The sequence below is a fragment of the Gopherus evgoodei genome, chromosome 1, assembly GCF_007399415.2.
Source record: "Gopherus evgoodei ecotype Sinaloan lineage chromosome 1, rGopEvg1_v1.p, whole genome shotgun sequence".
Lineage (NCBI taxonomy): Eukaryota > Metazoa > Chordata > Testudines > Testudinidae > Gopherus > Gopherus evgoodei.
Genome location: NC_044322.1, coordinates 240,216,460 through 240,241,489, shown reverse-complemented (window position 1 = coordinate 240,241,489; position 25,030 = coordinate 240,216,460). Strand labels below are relative to the sequence as shown.

Sequence of the window (25,030 nt, the reverse complement as noted above, 5' to 3'; positions counted from 1 at the left end):
TAATTAGTTTAAACTAACCCCACAAAATAAATAGAGATATCATGTCCTAATCATACCTCCTGCAAGTTTTGGTCTTCTTGGGTCCAGGAATTTAAGATATGAGCCCCAGAATCACTTACAATGAAATTCACCTAAAAAGGTTACAAAGCAAATTTTAACGTCATAGTAATGTATTCTTTCTTCTTATACAATAATTGTCACATGCCCACAAATTGAGACTTGCATGGATACAAAATTTTTATCTACACTCAATCTGCAAAAATGGTCTGCGCATATCTGCATCTGCGGATATGAAGTGGAAATCCGAGGCTTAGCGGGGCTCTACTAGCAGCTCCAAGGGTCACCATGTACCAGTGACACAGGCCTGTGCCAAGTCCCCAATCGCCACCCACTTCTCCCCAGAGATCTCCTGCCCTGCCTCCCACTCTGCCCTTGCTGCACCTCCTTCCCCAACTCCTGACAGAGAGGCTACAATCCTGGGCCCTCGTGTGTGGTGCCGTCCTCCCAGTAGAGGGCTCGGACATCCCTGCGCAGCCATGTCAGCTCTAACAAATGCAGACCTGGCCAGGACAGACAGAGGCAACAACTACTCTCCTCACAGCACCCATTGTTGCTACCCACTAGTTTAAAGTACAACACCTCTTTCAAAATGGCACTTGGCTCACTGTGCAGGAGCACATGGTTGTGCTCCCTTCTGGGAGTTGTAGTTTAAGCAAGTCTAAGCAAGCCGGGCACTACAGACGCCAGAATATTCAGCGGGCTATTGCCACATATCGCAGGCCGCTGCTGCAGGATTCAAAGAGCTGTGTGGGAACCTGAGGGCTGGATGACAGCCGCTCCATTTGGAAAAGTGTGTGTTGCAGTCAGAGCTCCATTTCCACCTCCTCTACCCCACATCTGCCATTGGGGCCTGAACATCTGCCTTGCCCCCATCCCATCTGTTACAGCATCACCCTGACTGCTGTGGGGAGATTCCTAGAGCCCTGCATCCAAGCCACGAGCCACCAAAAATGGTCCACGAATATAAAGCACATATCCACGGATTTGCAGGGCTCCACCTATAAAAGGCCAGAGTATTATCTTTATAGGTCACTCAAACCTCATGTTATTTTTACAATCAAACTAACCTGTGACCACAAGTTATAACAATTGTGCTAAATCCAGACTAACATATCTCCTTTTTATTTTAAGCAAAGATCAAGCATTTAGAAGTGCAGTGATGACACAGAAAAAAATGTTCATGTACACTTAATTATCTTTTTAGAAAGTCATTATTAACACTGACTTCATCTCTTGTCTGTTAGTAGAGTATTAACACGGAGCAGATTTTGACTGTTAACACTGCTGTTACCACTGCAAGGCTAACAGGAGAAAAAAAAATGGAACAACTCCCATAGTATCTCAGTTATATTTTCATTACCAATAGTTATCACTGAGCACAGATATATTTTTTCTGTTATTTAATTAAACATGGCACTTAATCAGTGAGTAGAATTTGCTATCAAAGGAGATCATTGAGGTAAATACCCTAGTGAGAGATGAAGATAAAAGTTATCTAATCTATGAGTATGTGAAGGCTCATAAAGCATTTAAGCATGTATTTAATTCCCATTGACTTCATGTAATCTCCATCATGGGATTTGAGTACATGCTTAAACGCTTTGCTGAATTGGGGCCTTAGAGAAATTACAATTTACTCTTAATAGCTGAACTGCCACTCCATTAAACTGGCACTGCAGAGAGCTACAAAAGAATTTAACATATTTATGACAGAAAGGAATGGAACAACCTTATTACAATAACAGTTAAAAGGGTCACAAATGGGCCCAATGACAAATCTGGCATACTAAATCTTATAATTGCGAAGTGTTACTTAAAAGGCATAGGGCTTACTCTACAAAACAAAAACGATAAAAAATTGTGCTCTGTGAAATTTCACTTTTAATTTCTCTAATAACTTACATTAAACTTATTTTTCTTACAAATACACATTGCCTGTGTCATGTTAAAAAGAGTTCATCTTTCTATTTATAATGTTTTCAAGTAAGTTATCTCTGATTGCAATTCACAGTTCCTTTTCTCATTAAACACAGTGATTCTCTTTCATTTATGTACCAAAGTGTAGGCACCTAAAAAAACCCGTCTTAGTCTTAGATGCAAACAAGAGTCATGCTGGGCACAGTGGATTATGGCAGCTGGATGTGATGTCAAGCACGCACCAAGGAGTGCCATTAGGATTTCAGATTTCCAAGTTAATGAAGAAAAGGAACCATAAATCACAGAAGTGACTTGTTTGGTCTTAAAGGGATGGAAAGGTCTCAAATGCATGCCAAAAGAAAAACAAACAGACTAAGTGATCCACTATATACTCCTTAGTTTTGTCCAAAACATATCAGATTAACTCCAAAACAAAATAAATGAATTTGAGAACAAAAAGGCCTGCTCCAATTCTATGTTTTATGTACTTTTTAAATAATACAAAGACTCTGAATGAAGACTAACTTCTTACAGCAAGATAAATGGATTATAACATATTATCAATCCCTCAGCAAGACTGCATTTTCCTCTACCCCCAAAAGTGGAAGACCAGCAATACAGAAAGCAGCGCTAAAGCATGAAGCCACAGAAACCGTCTCCCATACTAAATCCTGCATACAAGCAATAGACTGAGAGGGCAGTACATTTTACTGTCATTTCAGCAAGAGTCAGATATGTCAATGAGGGCAATTATTCTATTTCTCTGCCTTGCTTTCACCGTTATCCCATGAAGTACCACTCCATATTTACTTGGAGACATCTGTGACTAATTATGTAAATGATTAAATAAAAGAGGAAAGTGAGTTTCTCCTTTAAGATGACATTTTCCTAGTAATATCAAATATTTTATGTTTTTTTATTTTTTTCCCATCAAATTTTACAAAAGTTATACCCAAGTCTGTGTAGCATCAAAATCTAGATTACATAAAACCTGAGATCAAAAGAAATGATTTAATGTTTAAATGTATGTCAGATAATAATTATTAATATTATTATAGTTGGTACGGATTTAAAAGCTCACCCACAGGGTTTGCAACCAAAGCAATGAGAGAGCAGATAACCAGAAAGCGAAAATGCTCATAAACTAAAATGAAACTATTTTCGTTGTTCAACTGAGTGAAAAGGGTAATGCAACAGCTTAAATGGTGAAAAATTCAATTTTTAAAATTTCCAGTGTTTTTAATCTAAGACACCTGCTTTTCTGACAGCATCCAAAAATAATTTTAAAAGAGCACCCATTAAAATGAGAATCTCTACAATAAGCAGTACTTTTAGAAGCACTTACCAGTTTTTTGAAAGGAAAAATATCATACATTATTCTACAGTATTCCATAGATGACTCCACCGAGCAGGTCCACAGTGATTTTGATATGGGTGCCAGGGGGATGATTCCTTGAGTCCGATTCTTTACTAACATGTCAAACTCAACATGTTGTCTACATGATTCTGCCATATACGGGCAGTGATCCACAACAAAAACAGTTTTATGGGACTCAGAGAAAATTTTCATTTTCCTCCTGAAATGAATAAATCCTGAAATGAGACAAAAACTTACAAAGCAACAAGAAAAGACCACTATATGAACTTTGAGCCTCTGAAGATGTTTAGTGTTATTTTATTTAAACTTGTGCTCCAAATAGTAACTTTATTAGGGAGCTGCTCTTGGTAAGATTTTAGTTAAAGGTGCGCAAATATTTCCACCATAAATACATATTTTCATTGTTTGTTTGCCTTACATATGGTTGGTATTTAAAAAGAAAATCCTTCTGAACTAACCACTAGTAATACTTACTTTTTTTGCAGGTCATCCTCACATAAGGTTTAAAAATGAAATTAGTAAAACGGTCAGTTTTTTTGCATGTATATTTAAAAATATACCTCAGAATATTATTTCTGAAAATAATTAATTACTGAGCAATAAGCAATTTTTCAGCAGCCAAAGTAGTTCATTGCAGTGACCTGAAGAAGAGCTCTGTCTACCTTGAAAGCTTCTCTCTTTCACCAACAGAAGCTGGTCAAATAAAAGATATGATCTTACCCACCTTGTCTCTCTAAAGTAGTTCATATTTGTAGGCGCAGTGCTCAGCACACATAGCAAAGCAAATTCAGTCAACCAAATGTAGCTTTCTCAGTATATTATTTTCACACCAGAAATTATGCTAACTTGTGCTAGCTATGTCAACTTTTAAAAAGCCACTCATCTGTATGGTTTTTTGCGTTTTGTTTTTGTTTTTCTAACCACTTATAGTAATCTTGGGTGGTGGTACTTAAGACAAGCCGTTTTTAAGAGCAAAGAAACTTTTCTTTTACAGTTTGTTAGTTTGTGCATTTGACAACATTGTGCAGACTGTCAGTTTCTCTTCCACCTCTGCAGACAGAGATTTCCCTTTTGTCTGTATGGATCTTTCACACAGCAACAGGAAAGAAAAGCATTTTAAAGAAAAGGAAAATGCGACTGCAAAGTTAAAAATTGGCATAGAAACTTGGGGGCACAAATCTATTACCTGAAACTATTTTAAACTTATTATTTGAAATTAGAGATTAAGTTACCTGTGTTCTTTCAAAATTGTCATGAATCAAAATGTTATTTCTCTGTTCAACATGGAGAACTATTTAAACAAAACATTGCTAGCAGAAACTCTACTGTAGTCTCCCCATCGTCAGCATCAGGATTTTTGGACAGTTTCTAAATACAGCTAAGACACCATTTGTAACCAGGTTGAATGTGGATGCAAACAGTATTGTAGCTGTGCTTCCAAACAAATTTCAAAAATTAAAAGGAACACAATTGTCTAAGGTTTCTATTCTGTAAGTAAACCAAAGAATTTAGTCCCCAGACTATGAACTATCTAAGACTTCCAAGCTTTTGTATCTGTCCTTACATACAGATATGTTTTTTTCAGAACCTCCTATTATGAACCATTCCAAATGAGTTAAAAGTATTCTTGATCGATGCTGACCAGACAGGAGGTCTTTTAAAAACTGAATTCAACTATACAGTGCCCTGTGATTTTACTACCACAGTTCTCACACCATGTGGATGTGACACAATCTCCGTCACGAACAGATTTAAGATAGAAATCAAGATGTTCAACTTCTAAGTGCCTGAAGAGAAGGAACTCAAGATTATGTTCTACCAACCATGCTTCTTCATATTCTGGGCTCAACCTATGATCTCTGTATTTAGGAGTAAGTCATGCCAGTTAAGTAATGGAAAGGTTTCACAGACTCTTGAATTCAAGTTTTGTCTTCAGAATTAAGCCAATGTTAAAGACTTGGTGAAATGCTCAGTGTTGAAGATGGCATTTTTCAGAAACATCCATGCTGTCAATGTTCTGTTTTTCCACTATAATTTTGTTGTTGTTGTTCAATAGCATATTTGAGCTTGAAGATCAAAAAGAAACTCACTTTCTACATTTTTTAGAATGAGCACAAATCTTTCTACTTAAAATAAAATGTAAACATTGTTTTAACTACTGACAATGTTTTCATAACTTCAGTCCACTGAATCACTTATTTCTTACAATCTTCTTCAACTCTAGGTACACTAAGTCAGAAAAACTCATACTGTGATGTTTCATGGCAGTTTAATAATCACTATTCATTATGCGCAGCATTGACCTGCAGAATTCAAATACAGTATGCTTACAATGAAAAACAAGCAACCACTTAGTGAATTCAGCACTTATGGCTAGTTCATATTTTTAAGTCAATGTTATATAGAACAAAGTTATCAGATGCATTCCCCACCTTACAGAAATTTTTGTATTCCAGCAAACCAAGCCTCACTAACAGTTAGCAAATCCCTATCCAATTTACAATAGCTGGTCCCACACACTATCCATGTCACACTCCAAATAGTCCTTCCAATCCTATTCCCCTCAAGCCTTCTAAATTTTAGAGGTTTCCTGTTACATTAGGAACATTGATGTTCTGATTGTATCCCTTTTAAAAACAAGAAATGTTTTCATTGACAGTTTGATGTTAGAATGTTTTTAGAATTAAAATTATTCAAATATGTTTATGTAAAAACTTTAGAATGGTAGGTGGTTGAAGTAATATCTTTTGCCAGTAGGCTGACTAGATGTCCCGATTTTATAGGGACAGTTCCAATTTTTGGGTCTTTTTCTTATATAGACTCCTATTACCCCCCACCTGCTGTCCTGATTTTTCACACTTGCTGTCTGGTCACCCTATTTGTCAGACAAACTTCTGTTGATGAAAGTGACAAGCTTTTGAGCTTACCTAGAGCTCTTCTTGCCAGACCTGATGTTTGAAGCTGGTCTTGCTCACCAACAGAAATCAGTCCCATAAAATATATTATCACAGCCACCGTCTCTCTTGTATCCTGGGACCAACACGACTATAACACCACTGCAAACAAAGTTTGAATGACAAAGCAGTTTAAAAAAATACTACTCCTAATAATAATAAAGGAACCAAGCAAACCACACACACACACTGGCTTTGTTTCCCTCTGGAAATAAACAAGCACGTTTTTCGGCCTGGGCGTGCTCCACCTTCACGTGAGGTTTTCTTCTTTCAGTCTCTAAAGGCTTATTCACACTAGCAAGCTCTGTCGATGATCTCAGCAAGAGGCGCAGCTGTCCAGATGTTAATAACAGTTTACTACGAGCACAGACAGACCTTAACCTCTACCAGCGCCGTGCGAAGAAGACTTGGGGCCAGTATTAGTGGAGGGAGCTGGAAGAGCCAATGGCACAGCAAGGACCAGAACCCAGGAGTCCCAGTTCCTCAGGGAGACACACAGAGGGTGGGGGGTCTCTTACTTTTGCCTGATCCTCTGCCACACAGGGGGCGCGCAGGCGCACTTGGGCTTTACCCCGGGACAAGAGGGCGGCGCGGCGGCCTGCTGCCTGCCATCCCCCTCCTACCGCCGCTGCCTCACAGCCCGCCCCTAACGCTGGGCCGCCCTGCGGCCCTGGCACCCGCGGGTGGCAGCCGGGCTCTCCGCTCCGCTCCACCCTCAGGCTCCGATACCCTGAAGCTGCCACTTAAGCCAGTAGCCCGGGGACCCGTCGCCGCTGCCCGGGCCTGGCCACAGCGATTCCTCCCCCCGCGGGTCATTCACTCCCCATGCCCGTGCCTGGCTACCGTAACCACAGTCATATCGCGAGACTCACCCACCGTCCGTAAAGCCTCTCGCGGGACTTCCCCAGGGGCTCGCAAGTAAAACTGACACTCTCGCGATATTTGATTGCGGCACTTTACCACAAGCCGAGCAGGTGGAACGGGCTGGAAGTCTCGCGATATCTAGTCTCTGTTCCCTCCTGCCTCTTCTTCCCGGCGGGTAGCTGTGGTTGTGGAGCGTCTCGCTCCCCCTTCATGGGGTCTCTCCTCGGCCTGGCGCCTCCCCCCGCACTCGCCGCTCTTTGAAGGCCGCTCCCGGCGCCTAGCGCTGCCAGAGCCGGCGGCTATGAGTGAGTCGGGGAGGGCTACGGGGAGCGGAGCTGGGGGCGCTGTGCTCAGCCGGGGGAGGCGGCGTTTGTGACGTTCGGGCGCCTGTGGCCGTGCCCAGTGAACGTTAGCCAGGGAGGGCCTCGTCCACCTGCGCGCGCCTTTAGTATCGCGATACGTTCCGCTGTCGTGAGGTAACATTATCGGGCGCTGCCGCCCGCCTTCCTGTCCCGCCCAGCGCCTGACGCTGCGGCACCAGAACAGTCCTATCGGGCACGCGCCTGTGTGGCAACTGGAGCCTGCCGACGTCATGCTGGGGCAGCCCCCCCTCGCCGAGCCCCCCCCTCCCCTCGGTTCTCCTAGGGTTACGGTCCCAAACAGGGGTGCTCGCACAGCGGCATCGCTTAAATATTTTGCTGTCCGACGCGGAGGGATTTGCCTGATAAATGTACGAAGGGGGATGCTGCTCGCTCTGGGTTTTACGAGGGGCTGCGTACAGTGCTCGCCCCGACGTGCCTTTGCCCAAGCTCTGTATGGTAAAACTGTTCCGTGTTTGAAAGTTCGTCATCAAAAGAGAGAGAAATTAAGAGAAAAAAACCGAGCAGAGAGGGTTTTAGCAGAGATGGAGAAAGGTAGAAAGATACAGGAAGGTTGGGGGGGGTTAGTATGTTGTTATGGCAACTGAGTTTGATAAGATTCAAAGTAATTAGTTAGCGACTGGAAGTGGCAAGAAGGGAGCATGTAGGTGGGTGTATTGCTGTGCTGTCAGAGCTGTTGATCTTGTTCTGTGCTAACCCTGACATTTCTGAAATCAGTGAAAAGGCATCTAAATGGCAAGTGGACATCTCAAGCCAGGCATTTGCTTGGGGGAGGAGGGAGGCTGCAGTTGTTATAGAATCTGAGATTGTAAGTGTTAAATTTATTGCCCCTAATGGTTGCAAAGGAAACCTTCCAAATATATAGATTCAGTGATGTATTCCCAACTCTGTAGATAGACTGGTCACATCTCTGCTCAAGTTGAAAATGTTTTTTCTAAAGCACAGCCTAAACTGCTGAGCAGAAAGTCTCATAAACTCTGTGCTGTAGGGATTATCTTTTTTTTAATTTTTTTTATTTTTAATGATTGTACAGTGCCCAGCCTAGTGGGTTCCTGGCTTATGGTTCCAAGAATGTCAGTCTGTGTGTCACTCTGAAAACTAAAACGAATGTACAGTGTGATGTGATGGAAGCAGCTACAAGTATGGTTGTAAGTTCACTATGTTTGGAATCTCAACCAGGTTCAGTCTGTTACTGTCCAATTTTTACTTTCTTAGGCAGTTTCAGCTGTTTTACACACATTGCATTACAAATTGCTCCCATGTGACAGCACAGGCTTTCAGCTATTGGTAAATAATAATCTCCCACTCAAAGACACTAACATCAGAACTGGGAGTACCTTCTGCAGCACCTGGGATCGCACTATTTTTGGTGGGACATATGTTGCTGTATTTCTCCTGGACTTGCCTCTAAATGTCAGCTGTGCACAAGAAGTCCCCCAGAGCTATGAAACAATACATCCTGCATAAACATTTCACAGGCTTTCTTGAGTCATTCACTGTAGTTCAGAACCTTGCTGGTTCTGCTACAAAGGAGCTTTTTACTGCAATGTAGGAAGGGCAAAATTGCCTAGAAAGGTGCATCAGCACCGAAAATTCCAGTAATGGTGTAGTTGAATCAAAGTTCATGATATATTAGCTCCAATATAGACCACAAAAATGTTTCCCCTGTAAGGTGTGAGGCTCCATTCATAGAGGGCTGGAAGTTTAAAAATTGTTCTTTCATTTAATTTATCTAAATATGGTTCTTGCTTCTATCACAGTTTTGCCAGCCTGTGTGGCCAAACTTTTTGTGTTTGTTGTTATAAGTGTTCTCGCCTGGAAAGAACAAGAACACAGATTGGGAGTGGGGAAAAAAACCATATGAGCCAACTGTCCATTAATATTCGTAAAACATCTAATATTGGCCCGATTAAGACAAAACAAATCAATCTGATTTTATCTGGCAACGCACACAATTCTAAAGAACTTGGCTAGGTACCACAAACGGAAAAGCATAACCCACAAGATTAACTGTTAAAGATGCACCTGTTAAACAGGAAAGACTTAACGTTTTCCTCTAAATGTTTGTAGTGTTAACAGCCATTTACACATTTAACAGCCAGCCTGCATCTGCCAGTTTTTAAAGGAAGCTTACTTGCTGAATAAACAAGTTTTTTTCCATTCTCTACCAATGGGATCCCTGAAAAGTCACTTGGCTACCTTTACATAAATACAAAAGTAAACATGTTTGTATATTACATGTTGTATTCAGGGCAGAGAGGGAGTCTCTGGTGAGATTAATAAAATTAGAACTTCTGTATAATTTAAATAGATATCAAAATCTTTGCAGAATTAGATTTGCAGCATATTCTTAAAATGCAGGAACGCTGTTGAGCAATCATAAAATTATTCCCCCCCCCCCCCCATCCTAGTAAGGTAGGAACGGGGATGATTTTGCTTCATGTGTAAATGTTTGATTCATTGAATCATTCTCCATCTTAACCAGCACATCCTGGACTAGTCTGTCAGAATAATCAGTAGTGAAATAGGGGCTTCATTAGGATCTGCTTAAAATCTTGGCTGTGATTTTTCAAAGGGGCTTAAGGGAGTTAAGCTCCCAACTCTAATTGACTTTTTCAGGGAAGTTTTGTACCTAAATGAGCTCTTGTGCTTTTGAAAATATCCTCCTAGGCAAGTGTTCAGTAAGCATGCTCAGAAGTTATTATTTTAATAGTTTATAATTTTCCCCAAGGCAACTAAAAGCCCTACTCTTCATTGAGGGCTACTACACCACTACCTCGATATAACGCTGCCCGATATAACACGAATTTGGATATAACGCGGTAAAGCAGTGCTCAGAGGGGGTGGGGCTGCGCACTCTGGTGGATCAAAGCAAGTTCAGTATAACACGGTTTCACCTGTAACGTGGTAAAACTTTTTGCCTCCCAAGGACAGCGTTATGTCGAGGTTGAGGTGTATTATGCCAAGTTTTAAACTCTTGCTGTCTTTTTACTGTAGCTTTTTTTACTGCTTAAAAGCATGAGCAGGTTTTTTTAATGGAAAAAGTGTGTGGGTTTTCCTCCATACTCTGAACTGAAAAATGACTGAAGAGACTTTACATCAAAATCTCCAAATAAGAAACCAAATATAATCTGAGTACCAAGACTAAAGGTATAAAATCTCATAACGCCAATGTTTTTCAGATTTGAATATATGCAGTTTTGCTACCTTAGCCATAGTGAGGGACTGGTCACGATGGCAATAATGATGGATCACAAAGTTTTAATTGATTTCCATATGTTCATTTTGTGTCCTAAACTGATGTGTTACTTAGTTCAGTTAAAAAGTCCATATTTTGATGTGAAGAAAGTATGCAGTGGTAGCTGGAGCCACTTTTAGACATAGATAAATATCATCTATTCTGGGCCTCCAAATTTTTCCCTGGGTGATTTCCTCTTGCCTGGTTAGTGGTCACCTCTACACTCAAGATTGGTAAAAATGTACCTTTATTCCTAGCCTTTCAGCATCAGTTCTAGATTTCTCCCCTCTCAAATACATCACTGGGACCTTTAAAATATATGAGGGGGAGAATGACACAACTTTTAAGCTTCAACACCACAAGATCTTCAGTAACCAAATTTAGAAATAATTTTTTATTTTCTTCTTTTCATATACACTTCCCAAAAAGGCTATTGCAAGTCACACCATTGTCTCTTCAAGTCCTCCAGAATTCTATCCTTCCTGCTTATCCTTCTTTGCAAGAAGTCAGTCTTCATGTCTCATATTGACTGCTGTAATACCTTCTGGAGGAACGAGACAGAACAATAATCCAAAATGAAGGTGCCAGCTCTGAACACATCTGCCCCTCTTTTCTTTGCTCTAGTTTTCCTTCTCGTTCCATATTAAATTCCAGCTATTCTGCTTTCAGAATAGCAAACAACCTATGGTTCCATCTCTGCCTTGTATTACTGAATTTTATGGGATAAATTTAAGTCTCAGAAACAGAACTCTCTGGATATCCTTTGAACATAGTGTTCCATTATTAAGATTGCCAGGAAATTAGCTGCAGTAATCTGGTTGAAGTGTAAATAAAGGGGAAAAGTGCTATCCCTGTATTTTTGATGGCCTTTAATTAGGTCAGGTTTTCTCAAACAGGGGTCGCGGCTTGTGTAGGGAAAGCCCCTGGTGGGCCGGGCCGGTTCGTTTACCTGCCCCATCTGCAGGTCTGGCTGATTGCGGCTCCCAGTGGCTGCAGATCGCTGCTCTGGGTCAATGGGGGGCTGCTGGAAGTGGCGGCCAGTACATCCCTCGGCCCGTGCTGCTTCCAGCAGCTCCCATGGGCTTGGACCAGCAATCCACGGCCACTGGGAGCCGTGATTGGCCAGACCTGCGGATGGGGCAGGTAAATGAACCGGCCTGGCCCGCCGGGGACTTTCCCTACACAAGCGGCAACCTCTGTTTGACAAACCCTGAATTAGGTGTCTTGAATTTCAGTTAAATGTAACATAATTTTTGTAATTGCAAAAGTTTCATTTCAGCTCTTGGCTGTGGTGAATTTGGGGGATTAAAGGTGGGTGAAGGAAATGGGGGGGCCTCAGGGTTCCATGAGGGATGCAGAGTTTCCTTGTTCCCCAGGAGAAAATAGTTCCTGCAATGTGAGGATGTTATTCCTTATTTAGGGATGAGGGAAAGACTGTATCTGACTGCTTCTGAGTTAAAGAAAACACATTTGATTGTGTTTGAGGTATGACTTGGTGGTGATACAGCTGCATGATAAATTGTCCTTGTCTTGGAAATAATTAAATTTATTTTTTTAGAAATGAGTTGCACAATTGAGAAAGCCCTAGCTGATGCTAAAGCACTAGTAGAGCGACTTAGAGAACATGACAACGCAGCAGAAACTCTTATTGAACAGACTACAGCTCTCAACAAGCAGGTGGAAGCAATGAAGCAGGTTTGTTTTCCCATTTTGCTTACTCACTTAAAAAGACATTTTGAAAACACTTGAAACATGGCTGTTTTAAAACTGGTTAAATATTGTCAACTCCTATAGTATAGTGCATTATCTGTTTAATATCCAGGACCTCCTTTGGTGATCTCATGGGGACTGAGATGAAATCTGTGATCGAATAGGTCTCTTGTTTCTAGTAATTATGATTCTACAAACAAATTACTTGTCGGTTACTATGACCCCACCTGCAAACATATACATGCTTAAAGTTAAGCATGGTCCTGTGTCTGTAGGATTGGGTTTTACGATTTATTTTGGCACTTTCAATGTCCATGTGCTGCTCTTCTGTGAAGTAGTTAAATGTAGCTTAATATTTTTGCTTAATTTTACACATCTCAGCTAATACATTTTTGTATAGAGACTTGCAGAAGAACAATCTCCTTGTTTTATCTTGCATAAGTATTCTCATCTCATCTTTAGATTTTCTTCTGTGACAAAGTATCCTGTTCAGCTTATTTTGAGTGGGTAATCATTTCCTCTCTGCTGTTATCTTAACCAATGGATATTACTAGATTCTGTGGGTGGGTCGGTGGTGATAAAGGCTCTGTGGTATCTACGTTTGAGAGACTCATCCTGTCATATTAACAATTTCAGTAAAGTAGAAAAACTAATAAATGTATTATCTTTTTAAAGTTGTGAAGTAAATGTTGCATCTCAGCAGAACCTTCAGACATAAGATTATTAAAAATTAGCTTTTGTTAATGGTCTTTAAATGTTTGTTAATTAATAATAAGCAGTGTATCACAAGGGCTATTTAATATTGGTCAGATTCCAACTTTGAAACTAGTCAGTCAGGACTAATACACCAGCTTGCCTTCATTTACACAAGAAATTTTTGTTTTTAAATCTGTTTAATTCTACTAGTACCAAGAAGAAATTCAAGAACTTAATGAAGTTGCAAGACATCGGCCTCGATCTACATTAGTAATGGGTATCCAGCAGGAAAACAGGCAGATCAGAGAACTGCAACAGGAAAATAAAGGTGAAGTTTAATATTTTCTTCTTTAAGGATCTGATCCTGCTCCACTGAAATCAGTGAGAGTTTTGTCATTGACTTCAATGGATGTAGGATCATATCCTAAGAAATTTCTCTTCTAATCTTAAATTCTTCTAGTACAGGGGTTCTCAAACTTCATTGCACCACGACCCCCTTCCGACAACAAAAATTACTACATGACCCGAGGAGGTGGACCGAAGCCCGAGCCCCACTGCTTCAGGCAAGAGGACCAAAGCTGAAGCCCGAGGGATTCAACCCTGGGCAGGGGGCCTGTAACCGGAGCCCCACCACCCTGGCTAAAGCCCTCTGGCTTTGGCTTCAGTCCCGGGTCCCAGCAAGTCTAAGCCAGCCCTGGTGACCCCATTAAAATGGGGTCGGGACCCACTTTGGGGTTCCGACCCACAGTTTGAGAACTGCTGTTCTATTATAAACAGTCTCATACACTGGTTGTGTAGACATTTGGAGATTTGGCTTCTTTATTACAATGGTGAACAAAAAAAAAAATCTCCTTTGAGATTTTTAAAATGTAGTTTTGCTGGCAATTTTCTATAGGTCTTATAGCTCTTATTTATCCTGTGACTTGACTATTATTCACTGGTGTTATACAGAATATATCTGTGTGTGTGTGTGTGTGTGTGTGTGTGTGTGTGTGTGTGTGTGTGTGTGTGTGTGTGTGTGTGATGTCTTACTGTTAAGAAAATAACTTATTTATGTACAGGGGAGGCTTCTACTACTTATTTTAAAAAAAATAGTCTAATGAAATGTCTTCTGACTTGATGGTTTTGGGGTACTCTAAGCAAGGGGGCACTTACAGATTCATATTCACCATTCTCTTGTCTCATGTAGGAAGTTATCTACCTGTTTGTAGGGCACTAGAAACTCAAAGATCAGCCCTGTTTACTAAGTACAATTCCACTCCCTTTATTAATTTTGTAATGATTAATTGCTTTGAGCCTTTGGTGCAGAAAAGCTTAGCTTTGTGAAAATTAACTGCTGGTGCTATATACTGAAGAATCACAAAATATTGTATCTCAAAACAAAACAACATTTTTCTCACGTTTAAAGTCAGACAAACTCTGCAGAGTTAAAGATCAAAACAGTAACCTAAGTAGCTTCCTGATGGACTCTGCACTGGGTGTTTTAAGTGGAGCACTAGGAGTAAGATCCTAACTCTTTTCTCTGGCCACTTGACTCCAGTTAAAAGGGCTGGAGCAGCATAAAGGGACTCGATAGGTTCTGGCTGTGGGAGATCTTCTCAGCACAAGCGCTATGCAGACTTTGTTTGGTGGTGTCTAAGAGCTTGTATTAGTTTTCTCCTATGAAGTATTTTTGCATGCATGTCTTGAAGCAATTTTTAATTGTTGTTGTAGAACTACGTACATCTCTCGAAGAACATCAGTCTGCTTTGGAACTCATAATGAGCAAATACAGAGAGCAGATGTTTAGGCTGCTCATGGCCAGTAAAAAGGATGATCCCGGTATAATAACAAAGTTAAAAGAGCAACATTCCAAGGTAATACGTTTAAAAAAAAATAAATTCTAATTTGTAGTCATGTGTCAATATAATAAGATAATTGAGCAAATGTCATTTTGTATTTAAAAAGTGCATTAGCAATTCCCAAGTTTTATAGCATAGCCTACTTAAACATGGACAGGAAGCCTGTTCAGACTAACAGATCAATCTTACTAGATGCTTGTGATGTGTGTTTAGGCATTTATCAAATAGCATTTCATTACTACATTTCCATAATTCTCTTTTTCCTCTTGTAGACTTGGGGGATGGGGAGGGAGAGGCAGCTGTGCCATATTGGACTCTTGGCTATCATAGTCTCCAGTAATAATTTAGATCAGCTCAGTGTTCCAGCATGCACTTGTGACTTTTAATGGCTTCTGTGATCAGTGCTGGGTCAATAAGGTAAGCCTTGTTTTATTCAATATTCAACCGCTTTTCTGAAGGTATTAAACTAGTTTTGAAAAAATTCTTGGGAGAACCTTCTGAATATTGAATAACCAGGCTTACATTTCTTCTCTTCTCCCACCCCTTCAGGCAGGCTTCCTGTTTCAGCACTAATCAGAGATGCTATGGAGTAACCAGTGCATTGTAGGATGTCTGAGTGGATCTGGAAGTTGTCCATATTGGGTGAGCTGCATGATTATCCTGGAAAGCTAGAAGAGTAAAGGGTTATTAAAAGCCAATGTTTTTCTAACCTGCCATCAGTAGGATATATATGTATATATGAGGCTATTCAGCTCCTAGTTAAGGCTGACACATGTTATTTTGGTTCTTCACTGAGGCTTTCCCAGAAGATGACAATGTTCAATTCATCTTTTTAAAGTAATTAATACATGTATTTAAATTGTACCTTTTTGTAAGATGGCACAATAAACTCTTAATTAATGGCAAGTACTGCAATTGTTACAGAAAACTATTTCATTAGAAGAGCTGTTGAAATAGATTTTTACATACAAGTAATAGAATAATAAATGTTGCTAGGTACCAGAAGTAACTTCAGATAAATGCTGAGAATAAAACAGTGGGATATTCCCTCAGTTCACGTCTACTTGGAGTTTCCAGTTAACCTTTTGGGTTAAAAATCGGAAAAACTCCCTCTGTGGAAGAGAGAATTTCAAACATTAGGAGCTAAAAAAATGTAGATACTATAAAGTGAGTTTTTGTGTCTAGAAATGTATGAAGATGAAGCATTAAAAGAAATTGCATTTGTTTCAGTAACAGTTTAAATCCTAAGCAAGGAAACTATACATCTCCCTCTGATTTATCCCAAGAGTATTTTGTTTGTGGAAAGTATTATTTTAGCAGAGACATTTCAGGGCCCTCTTGATCTTTTTGGTCCAATTCAGTCCCATTTAGTATGTCTGTTTGGGAGACTTCAGTGTGTCTAGATGCCTGGAATTTCACCATTTGTACTTCTTACTAAGTCTGTATAATCAGTAATGGTGGATAACCTTGAAGTGCAGTCTAAGAGCATCCATCTCTTATGGGCATTAAGAATATAATTACTCCAAATTTTGTGTCCAAGGAATTAATCTTGCTTTACCAGTGAACACTGTTCTACCAAGTAGCAACTGTTGGCACTTGTCTACTGAAGTTTTCCACATTGCTTTCTGCAATTGAATTTTTTTTCAAACAGAAACTGGAATAAATATTTTCAAATATCATATATACCAAAAAAAAATCTGTATGGTGTTAAGTAGTGAAAACTGGTCTAAATATGGTGTAGAAGTATGCTCTGTTTCCTGCTATGAACAGTTTAATCTTAAACTTCCTAAAAACTGGTTTGACTATTTAAAAAAAAAAATTACTTTGCAGGCACTTGATCCTTGCTGTGCCATATGGTAACTTTTAAAACAACCAAATGCTTCAAACAACAGAGCTATTGCAACTCGAACACTGGTTACTGCACACCTTTTAACTTTTTTTGTAGTACTTTAAAATTAAAGTTTACATCCATGTTAATATTGTAATGACTCTAAACTAGTGATTGAAATGTGTCCTTGTAACAACCCTGAAGGACTCCTCCTTGTCAGTGCATCTCAACATGTCCATGAAGCACTTAATTATGGTCTGGAGAGAATGCAGGTGGCAGCAAATCAGAATGTACATTTTAAAATTGGGTGTTTTTTTTTCCCCCAGATCTTATTTAGTTTTACTTTTACCTTTTGGAAAATAGTAAATAATAGAAGAATATTATTATTGTGATCCAAAACAAAAAAGAAAATTCCATATCTCTTGTAGCAGATGTCCTGAAGATCAGGCATATTTAGCAAGATCATGGGCTTTTTCAAGCCTCTGCAATACATAGGCACAATGGGGCAAGCTAAAGATGGAATTAACTTTGTAACTTACTTATTAAAGCCTAAACGTTATTTCAACTTTTTTAATAGTTACGCTTTTGATTTCAACTTTATTTTAATATAAACCCTCCTGGGATATACAAGGAATTCCTTTGTTTTGGGGAATCATTTGAGCTTTGTTGTTTGTTTAATATTTGGCTTTCAGATGCTCTTGAATTATTTTAGTGTAGCCATACTATTTTGATGTCATCAGATATACTAAGCAAAGCAGAGTTTAAATGGAATACATCAAAATCAATAGGTGCAGAAAATGGTGTAGGCGATATGGGTGACATGCTTTCCTCTGGTTGGGTGTAGAATCAATTCCTCAGCATGGTGGGGGGAGATGACAATGGGGGACTAATCTTCCAGGTGAGGTGTAAAATAGAAAATTTTGACCAAAGAACAGATTTGTCCTTTAGTGGCAGGCAAGATAACAAAGATTGATTAAAGTGCAAACATAGATGAAGGACACCTCACAAAAACTAGAAGTTATCTGGACCATCCCACAAACAGAGATGGAAGTAGTAGATGTACTGCAAGGACTGTTAGGGATGAACAAGAGCACAGAAATTATTATTACCTCTGTAGGGATTATGTGGTCAGTTTCGGTGATACTGTAACAAGCTTGATCCAAACTTCCACAGGCATGAGACTGAAGAAGCCTTTTGCTAAGATGACTTTCTTCTTTTAAGTTTACTGGATAAATTTACGTCTCAGTAATATTAGTTAATGTTGGAACATTGTGGGGCTTTTTTTTTTTACTGCTAGATCTAAATTATTGTAGAATTCAAACTTCTGATAGGTGGCACAGTAGTTTAAAATGCAGTTAATGCTCACTTTTATTAATGCAGGAAAGAAAATCTATTGGTAAAGCTTTTTATTTCACTGATGATTTAGGAGCTACAAGTGCATGTGGACCAAATTACAGAAATGGCAGCAGTAATGAGAAGAGCCATTGAAATTGATGAGCAGCAGGGTTGCAAAGAGCAGGAGCGTATTTTTCAGCTTGAAGTAAGTATTACATCAAAGAAGCTATGACAGCAACAAGGTTTCTCTTCCCACCTCCGCTGCTAAATGCACTGAGGCAAGTGTTATCACATTTTGAAATAAAATTACAATCTAACATGTACTTTTAAAGCAGAGGAACTTTGTACCTTTGAAATGCTCTCTTGCTCAACATTCCAAGGGTTTGCTCAAACTTAAAGCTCTCTCTTTATTTGACCACCTATTATATATCTTTTTTTTTTTAATCTACACCTCGTTTTTGGCATTAAACATATTTATTTTGCTTGGCCCATCTCCTCTCTCTATCTGCTTTTAGTTATGGTGACAGAAGCAAGTAATTGAAGTGCAGAGTTGCTGAAATAAGTGTTTATATGAGAACTGGGCTACATACTATCTACATATTATGCCTAGGCTTAATTGAGTGCATTGGGACCATGCTCAGCTTTTATATCACTGGAATTAGCCTTGAATACAACATTTCCTTTTCCTGGCCCCCTTTCCCCCCCCCCTTTCTTTTCTCTATTTATTCTTCTAGTTGCGCTACTTGACCACTGTGAAAATTCTTTGTTGCTATCCTGGCATGATAAATTGGGAATATGCCTGTTCAGTTTATGAATTGTGTACGATTATGAAGCCTATATTTGTGTCAGGCTGCAAACTCTCCATTTTGAAATTGCAGCCTTTTGCTTTCTTTGTGGTCTGTCTGCCTCCATGTAGGGTTGCAAATGCCAAAGGCTGGTGGCAAAACAACAATAGAGGGTAATTGTCTCAAGTATCCAATCACTGGAATCTAGTCACTCTAGAGACTGGTCCCTGCCCTGAAGAACAGCTTTAGCAGGTGGGAAGTGACTTGGTTCTCATACGGGGAAGCTGGCATGAGTGTCACCTGACAGATGGTGAAGGTTTTAAAAGAGCACAGGCTGGTCTCTGCGTGAGGGCTGTTTTCTGCAGTCTATGAGGGAGAGCTCACTTCCCTTGTGACACCATGCATGAGGCAGGGGATACCCTGCCTACCTTGCAGAATCCAGATTATTCTTCAACCATTTCCAACAGAAAGGTGAGCTAGTGAAAGAGATTGTGGTTAAGATGTTTTGTTGTTTTCCATGGTCTGTTTTCTCCTGTGCTTTACAGGATTAAGTATGAAAGAGCATAAAGGTGTTAGACCAGGGGTGGGCAAAATACAGCCTGTGGGCCAGATCCAGCCCGTCTAACATTTCTTTCCAGCCTGCCATGACGAACATTTCTGTCTGGCCTCCTCTGCCCCTCATGATCTGAGTCTGGGCCGCTAAAAGTCCCGCGGTGCAGTGGGGAGCTCAGGCAGGCTGCATGCCTGCTGTGGCCCCATACCGCTCCCGAAAGTGGCTGGCTGCTGCTGGCGTATCTCCGTGTGCTGCCCTCCCCCCATCACTGACCTCACAGCTCTCATTGGCTGGAAACCAGCCAATGGGAGCTGCAGGGCTGGTGCTTGCGAGCACGGGCAGCGCACAGAAATGTGCCAGCAGCAGCCCGGAGCGGCATGGGGCCATGGCATGTGGGCAGCCTGCCTGAGTCCAACTGCACCACTGGCCAGGAGCCACCTGGGGTAAGCGCCTCCCGGCCAGAGCCTGCACCTCGCACCCTCTCCTGCACTCCATCCCCCTGTCCCAGGTCAGAACCGCCTCCTGCACCCACGCTCCCTCCATAAATATAGTAGAAATGTGCGGCCTGTGATGGCTTACCAAAATTAGTGGAGTGGCCCTCCTGTGAAAATTATTGCCCACTCCATGTTAAAGTTTACACTTTGTACAGTCTAAGTGTGTATGCATTACAACTACTGCACTGTAAACTGAAGGCATCACACCTTTTGGGTGGCATTCTGAGAAAGGGGTGGGTTTAAGTGCAGGGGAGTCAGTGCTGAGCCAAAAAGGCGTAGGTGGCTGGATAGTGGGTTCACACTCAGAAGGAGTGCCAGTTAGAAGAGAGGTGCCCTGAGATTGAGGCAGTGGCTCAACTCCACTCAGGCTCCAGAAGCTTAACGCACCCTACAGGATCTAGAGCATAAAGGCCTGGGTTCCTCTCACATCAGTTCTGGGCACTCACTAGATTCTGAGAGACGCTTGTCCAAATATTTTCCTTGGCTCCAGTTGTCTACCTTGACTTTGAAGCTGTCTCCTTTGTTGCAGAGAATATTGCATCTGTGTCCAGACTAGAGAGAACCTTACCAGTAGTCCTTCTTTGTGCCCTTTACAGAATGCTATGCTGTTCAGCTTAATTAAGGATCTGTATGAACCATTCAAATAACTATTTTCAACATTCATCACCTCTAATCATGAAGTCTGCAAAGCCAGTAATTTTGAAGAAGAAAGCGTAATCTTCTCTACACCTACTGCCATTTTAACCCCACATGGCAAAGGATGCTTTGCATTCTTGGTTTTCAGTCTCCACTTCTGTTCTATGTAAATTTTCTGATCCTGTTGTTCCCATCATATTAGTGCCACCTAAAACAATCTCATCTCATGACAAAATTAACAAAATGTAATATATTATTGAATTAGCTTGATCTAATTTATTTTTATGCTCCTGTTTGCATTATACTCTATTTGGACAATAAGACTAGTCAGTTTTGCTCTGTTTCCAACTCTTGCAATTTTTTTCATGAGTCCTGCACTAGGATGTTTTATGTAAAGTTCCAGCTGCTAGAGAAATGATTGAGAGTTTCAGCTTTCATTTTTGAACAATTAAATTTTTAGCCCTCATGGTTGTAGACAGAATCTTTCAAAATGTGACAGGAGTGTATCCTGAAGGTTCAGAAACCAGAGGGCAAATAGTCTCCAACCCACATGCATGTCTTTGTCATAAAAAATATTTTTGGGGTCACTTTTTGAATGTTTGGGGTAGGCAGTGCAGCTTTCTGGTTTGCTTGCACAATGCTTTGCCACAGAGAAATGTTTTAAATAAGGGTTTTCCCATTGAGGATGAGGGGGGGGAAAACTTAGCTTAAATTTAACTTATTTTTTAAACAATGCTTATCTTCTTCCTTTGAACGCTTTTCTTGATACTGAAGATACCTGTTCAGTAAAACAAAAAATAGAACTCCTAAATACTCCCTCACTCTCAAATCACAGGTTAATGTAAGACTACTTTCTTCTCTTCCATCCCAAATAATCTTATTTTCATTTTCTTTGTCCTGATTTCCACCTGGAATTATTTTAAATGTCTTTTTTATTTTGGCATGTTTTAGCAAGAAAACAAAGGCCTGAGGGAAATCCTTCAGATCACCAGAGAATCATTCCTGAATCTCAAGAAAGAAGATGCATCGGAGAGTACATCTCTATCAGCATTAGTAACAAGCAGTGATCTGAGCCTGAGGAAGAGCTGAAGATTCCGTGAAGTCTGCAAATTTTGTTGCACATTTAACAGCTTAGGGTATCAGGGTTCACTTGTCAAGCATTTGTTACTGAATAGGGCACCAGAAAGCTCCTGTATCTTAAATCAGACTTCAGGTTAATGCTTTATACAGTGTACAGTATATCAAGGTTTTTAGCACCAGATTAGTTGATTGCCATAGACCTAACACTTGTAGGAAATTGCTTCTCCATACAGTTGTGGAATTTGGAGATTTTGTATTAATCCATTCAAAACAAATGACAAGCTAAACAGTCACATATAGAAAATGTGTATAAGCTACTGATCATAAAAAGGACACCTGCCTAAATAACATGACACTTGAAATCAGTCTCCTTGGCCAAGAGTAGTTAAAGTAACAAGTAGACCCTAAGTACTATCCATATTGCTGTTTTTCTTTTAACAAATTTTATAGTCAAAACTACCTTTCACAATAGGAATTGGTAATACTAAGGGCCTAATCCAATTCCTGGTTGAAGTCAGTGGAAACACAAACCTGAAGAATCCCGCTTCAAAATATGATCATCACTTGCATTTGGTATGGCAATTAGGAAATAGCTATTTAAAATGACAAGTCTTGTTATTCCTAATGCTGTTAATCTTTTATCAGCACTCAGCAGTAAACCAACTTGTAAACAATATTTAATATTATAAGGTACTTTCTGTAGGTATCTACAGTATGTTCTGCTCATACATATGAGCAGTTCTAAATACTTCTGTTAAAGTATTTTGCAGATACTGAATCTATTTTTAAATTGTTTCAGTAACATTAAAAGAGCTGCTCGCATCTTGCTCAGTTCTTTGTGTAGCCAATCACCTTTAGAGAGAGGGAAAGGTTCAGACTTTTGTTTCAAAATTGTAGAAGACTAGGTTGGTCTGTAACTAGATTTTTGTTCATCACAACTTGGGAAGCTGCAGTTGGGAAACACCCAAACTGAAGTAGCTAAAATAAGGTATATCGAAAGAACCATTTGAGGAAGCTGGGACTGTAGCAGGCTCTAATAGTGCTATTAATCCCTCACTTTCATGAGATATAAAAATGTTTTTAGTTTGCTTCAACTCCCTTTATAGACTGAGTTGTGCTTTTAACATGGTTCACTGAGCAAAATAGGTCCAGTTCTTTAAGTCCTGAGGCAAATGCAGAAATGAAAAGTGGGCACTTCCCAGTTAAACTGTTGGAATCAGATTAGAGGGGCTACATGTGTTGCAGTACGTAGGTGTGAAGTGAAAAGCTGAGGAAATAACTTTTGCATGGCTTTTGTCCTTTGAGTATAAATTTGACAAATTGCTTCCCTGAATAAGAAAAGGAGGTAAAAACTCTCAGTTGGTGTGTGGCTTCCTTTGCATATTTTTTCTGGCATGTAAAAAATTTCATAATTTGAAAGTGAACCTTGAAATACGTATAGTAAAAGCCTTCACCAAAAATTGTTATATACACAAGCACTAGCCAAATCTGAATATTTTGGCAGCTCAAACTTTCACATAGCAAAAGTTGTTTGAATCCTATTAATCTGCTACTCAAGCTTCATTTGATAAATCAGATTAAATAGTGAAAATGTAAACTAATCTTTTTTTCAAATTAAAAAAACCCAAAACTCTTGACCCCTTGTAGGCTAAAATGTATCACGATATAAATGTCTAAGAGTGAATTATTAGCCTGTGGAAAAACTTGGGTTTATAAAGTTAATGATTGAACCATTGGTATAGTGATGCTACTAATTCACATAGTAACTTCCCCTCCCTTGAAGTGAAGTGATTAAAAATTTTTAATATTTGACTTAATTTGTATGGACTTGCTTGGTGAAGATTGTAAATATGCCAGTTAGTCATTGAAATGACTGAACTGCTCCTATGGAAGTGATAAAAGGCATTGTAATGATGAGAACTCCTAACTGTGGATCAAATTCTCCAAACTTTTCAAGGAATCTTGCTTTTTACAAAATGAGTTTTTATAAAAATTAGTGAAAAGATCACTAGCTCTGTTTCTTGACAGTGACTACACAATCAGCATCCTATCTTTTGGTTTAGGAACTTAAACTGCATGTTATAGAATGCCTCGTTTCAGCATTCAAAAGATTTTATTTCCATTTGAGAGCTGTAAAAAAGAGTTCCCCTTTATCCATTACTGACTGGTGTCAAAAGCCATCTTAAATTTTATCTTGAACATATTTTATGTTTTTAAAAATGTAATTTCCTAGCTTGTATAAAAGAGGAAGCTGTTAGTCTATGGCAATTCCTTAAGGTTGCTCTATAATGAAACAATGCTTGATTAGTGCTTATCTTTGTAAATACAAAACATGATTTTAATTTTATTCCTAGTCTTCACCTACATGTGTTGATATTTCTCCCTATCCATCCCTAAGACAAACTCAATTTTAGGGTTTTAAATACATTTCACATTGTGTGGAGTGACTTCTTTCCATCACATACCCACTATTTTTGTAGTGCAGATGTTTGAAGTGAACATATGGCTGGGAATGTGTATTGTACAGTAAATTTATTTTATGAATAAAGATGACTGAAAATGTAGATGGCTTAATGATTAAAGCAATATTAGCAAAAACATACATTCAAGAATGAGCATGCTTAATATTTTATATTTATAGAAAAGATGTCTAATTAGTGGGGTCATGGCTTTCCCTGAACTTCCTTTAAATGTTAAGGAGGCAGGTTTTCTTGTAAAGTGACAAGGAACTAAAATTTGAAAGTCAGGCCACGTCCACACTACAGAATAAAATCGAAATTATTAAAATCGATTTTATAAAACAGGTTTTATAAAATTGATTTTACACGTCCACACTAGGGCACATTACTTCAGTGGTGTGCGTCCATGGTCCCAAGCTACCATTGATTTCCGGAGCGTTGCACTGTGAGTACCTATCCCATAGTTCCTGCAGTCTTCCCTGACCCTTGGAATTATGGGTTACTACTCCAGTGCCTGATGGGGCAAAAATCACTGTCGTGGGTGGTTCTGGGTACAGCCTCACCCCCTCCCTTCCTGAAAGCAGCAGACAGCTATTTCGTGCCTTTTTTACTGGGTGAACTGAGAGCAAACGCCATAGCACAGCAAGCATGGACCCTGCTCTGATCAGTAGCGTGATCGTGGACATTGTAAACAGCTCACGCATTCTCATGCTGTCTATGGTGAACCATGAACTACAAATGCAGGAGAGGAGGAGGCAGCTACGGCAGTGCAGCGACAAGAGTGATGAGGACCTGGAGACTGATTTCTCCCTAACCACGGGC

At 39.8% G+C, this 25,030-nt stretch overlaps 2 protein-coding genes across 14 annotated transcripts in view; one reads left to right on the top strand and one right to left on the bottom strand.

Annotated features, from left to right (window-relative positions):
* The window catches only part of INTS13 (integrator complex subunit 13), a 38,591-nt gene extending 31,322 nt beyond the window's left edge, over positions 1 to 7,269 (bottom strand). The window contains exons 1-4 of one of the 10 annotated variants that reach the window (XM_030540855.1): positions 7,182 to 7,269; positions 6,283 to 6,411; positions 3,323 to 3,570; positions 57 to 131 (exon numbers count right to left, since the gene is read on the bottom strand). In XM_030540855.1, coding sequence (XP_030396715.1) covers positions 57 to 131; positions 3,323 to 3,570; positions 6,283 to 6,349 — 390 coding nt within the window. In that variant the 5' untranslated portion in view covers positions 6,350 to 6,411; positions 7,182 to 7,269. The other 9 variants (XM_030540865.1, XM_030540828.1, XM_030540837.1 and 6 more) reach the window with 9 other exon arrangements.
* A 67-nt stretch (positions 7,270 to 7,336) lies between these two features.
* On the top strand, positions 7,337 to 24,351 carry FGFR1OP2 (FGFR1 oncogene partner 2). Of its 4 annotated transcripts, none has more exons than XM_030540900.1 (6): positions 7,337 to 7,478; positions 12,350 to 12,486; positions 13,408 to 13,525; positions 14,911 to 15,053; positions 18,293 to 18,406; positions 21,621 to 24,351. In XM_030540900.1, the coding sequence occupies exons 1-6, from the start codon at positions 7,475 to 7,477 to the stop codon at positions 21,756 to 21,758; spliced, it is 654 nt and encodes a 217-aa protein (XP_030396760.1). In that variant the 5' UTR covers positions 7,337 to 7,474; the 3' UTR covers positions 21,759 to 24,351. The 4 variants fall into 4 exon arrangements, with proteins under 4 accessions (XP_030396760.1, XP_030396777.1, XP_030396788.1 ...); XM_030540917.1 differs by lacking the exon at positions 7,337 to 7,478 and adding an exon at positions 7,560 to 7,649; XM_030540928.1 differs by lacking the exon at positions 7,337 to 7,478 and adding an exon at positions 7,820 to 7,903.
* The last annotated feature ends 679 nt before the right edge of the window (positions 24,352 to 25,030 follow it).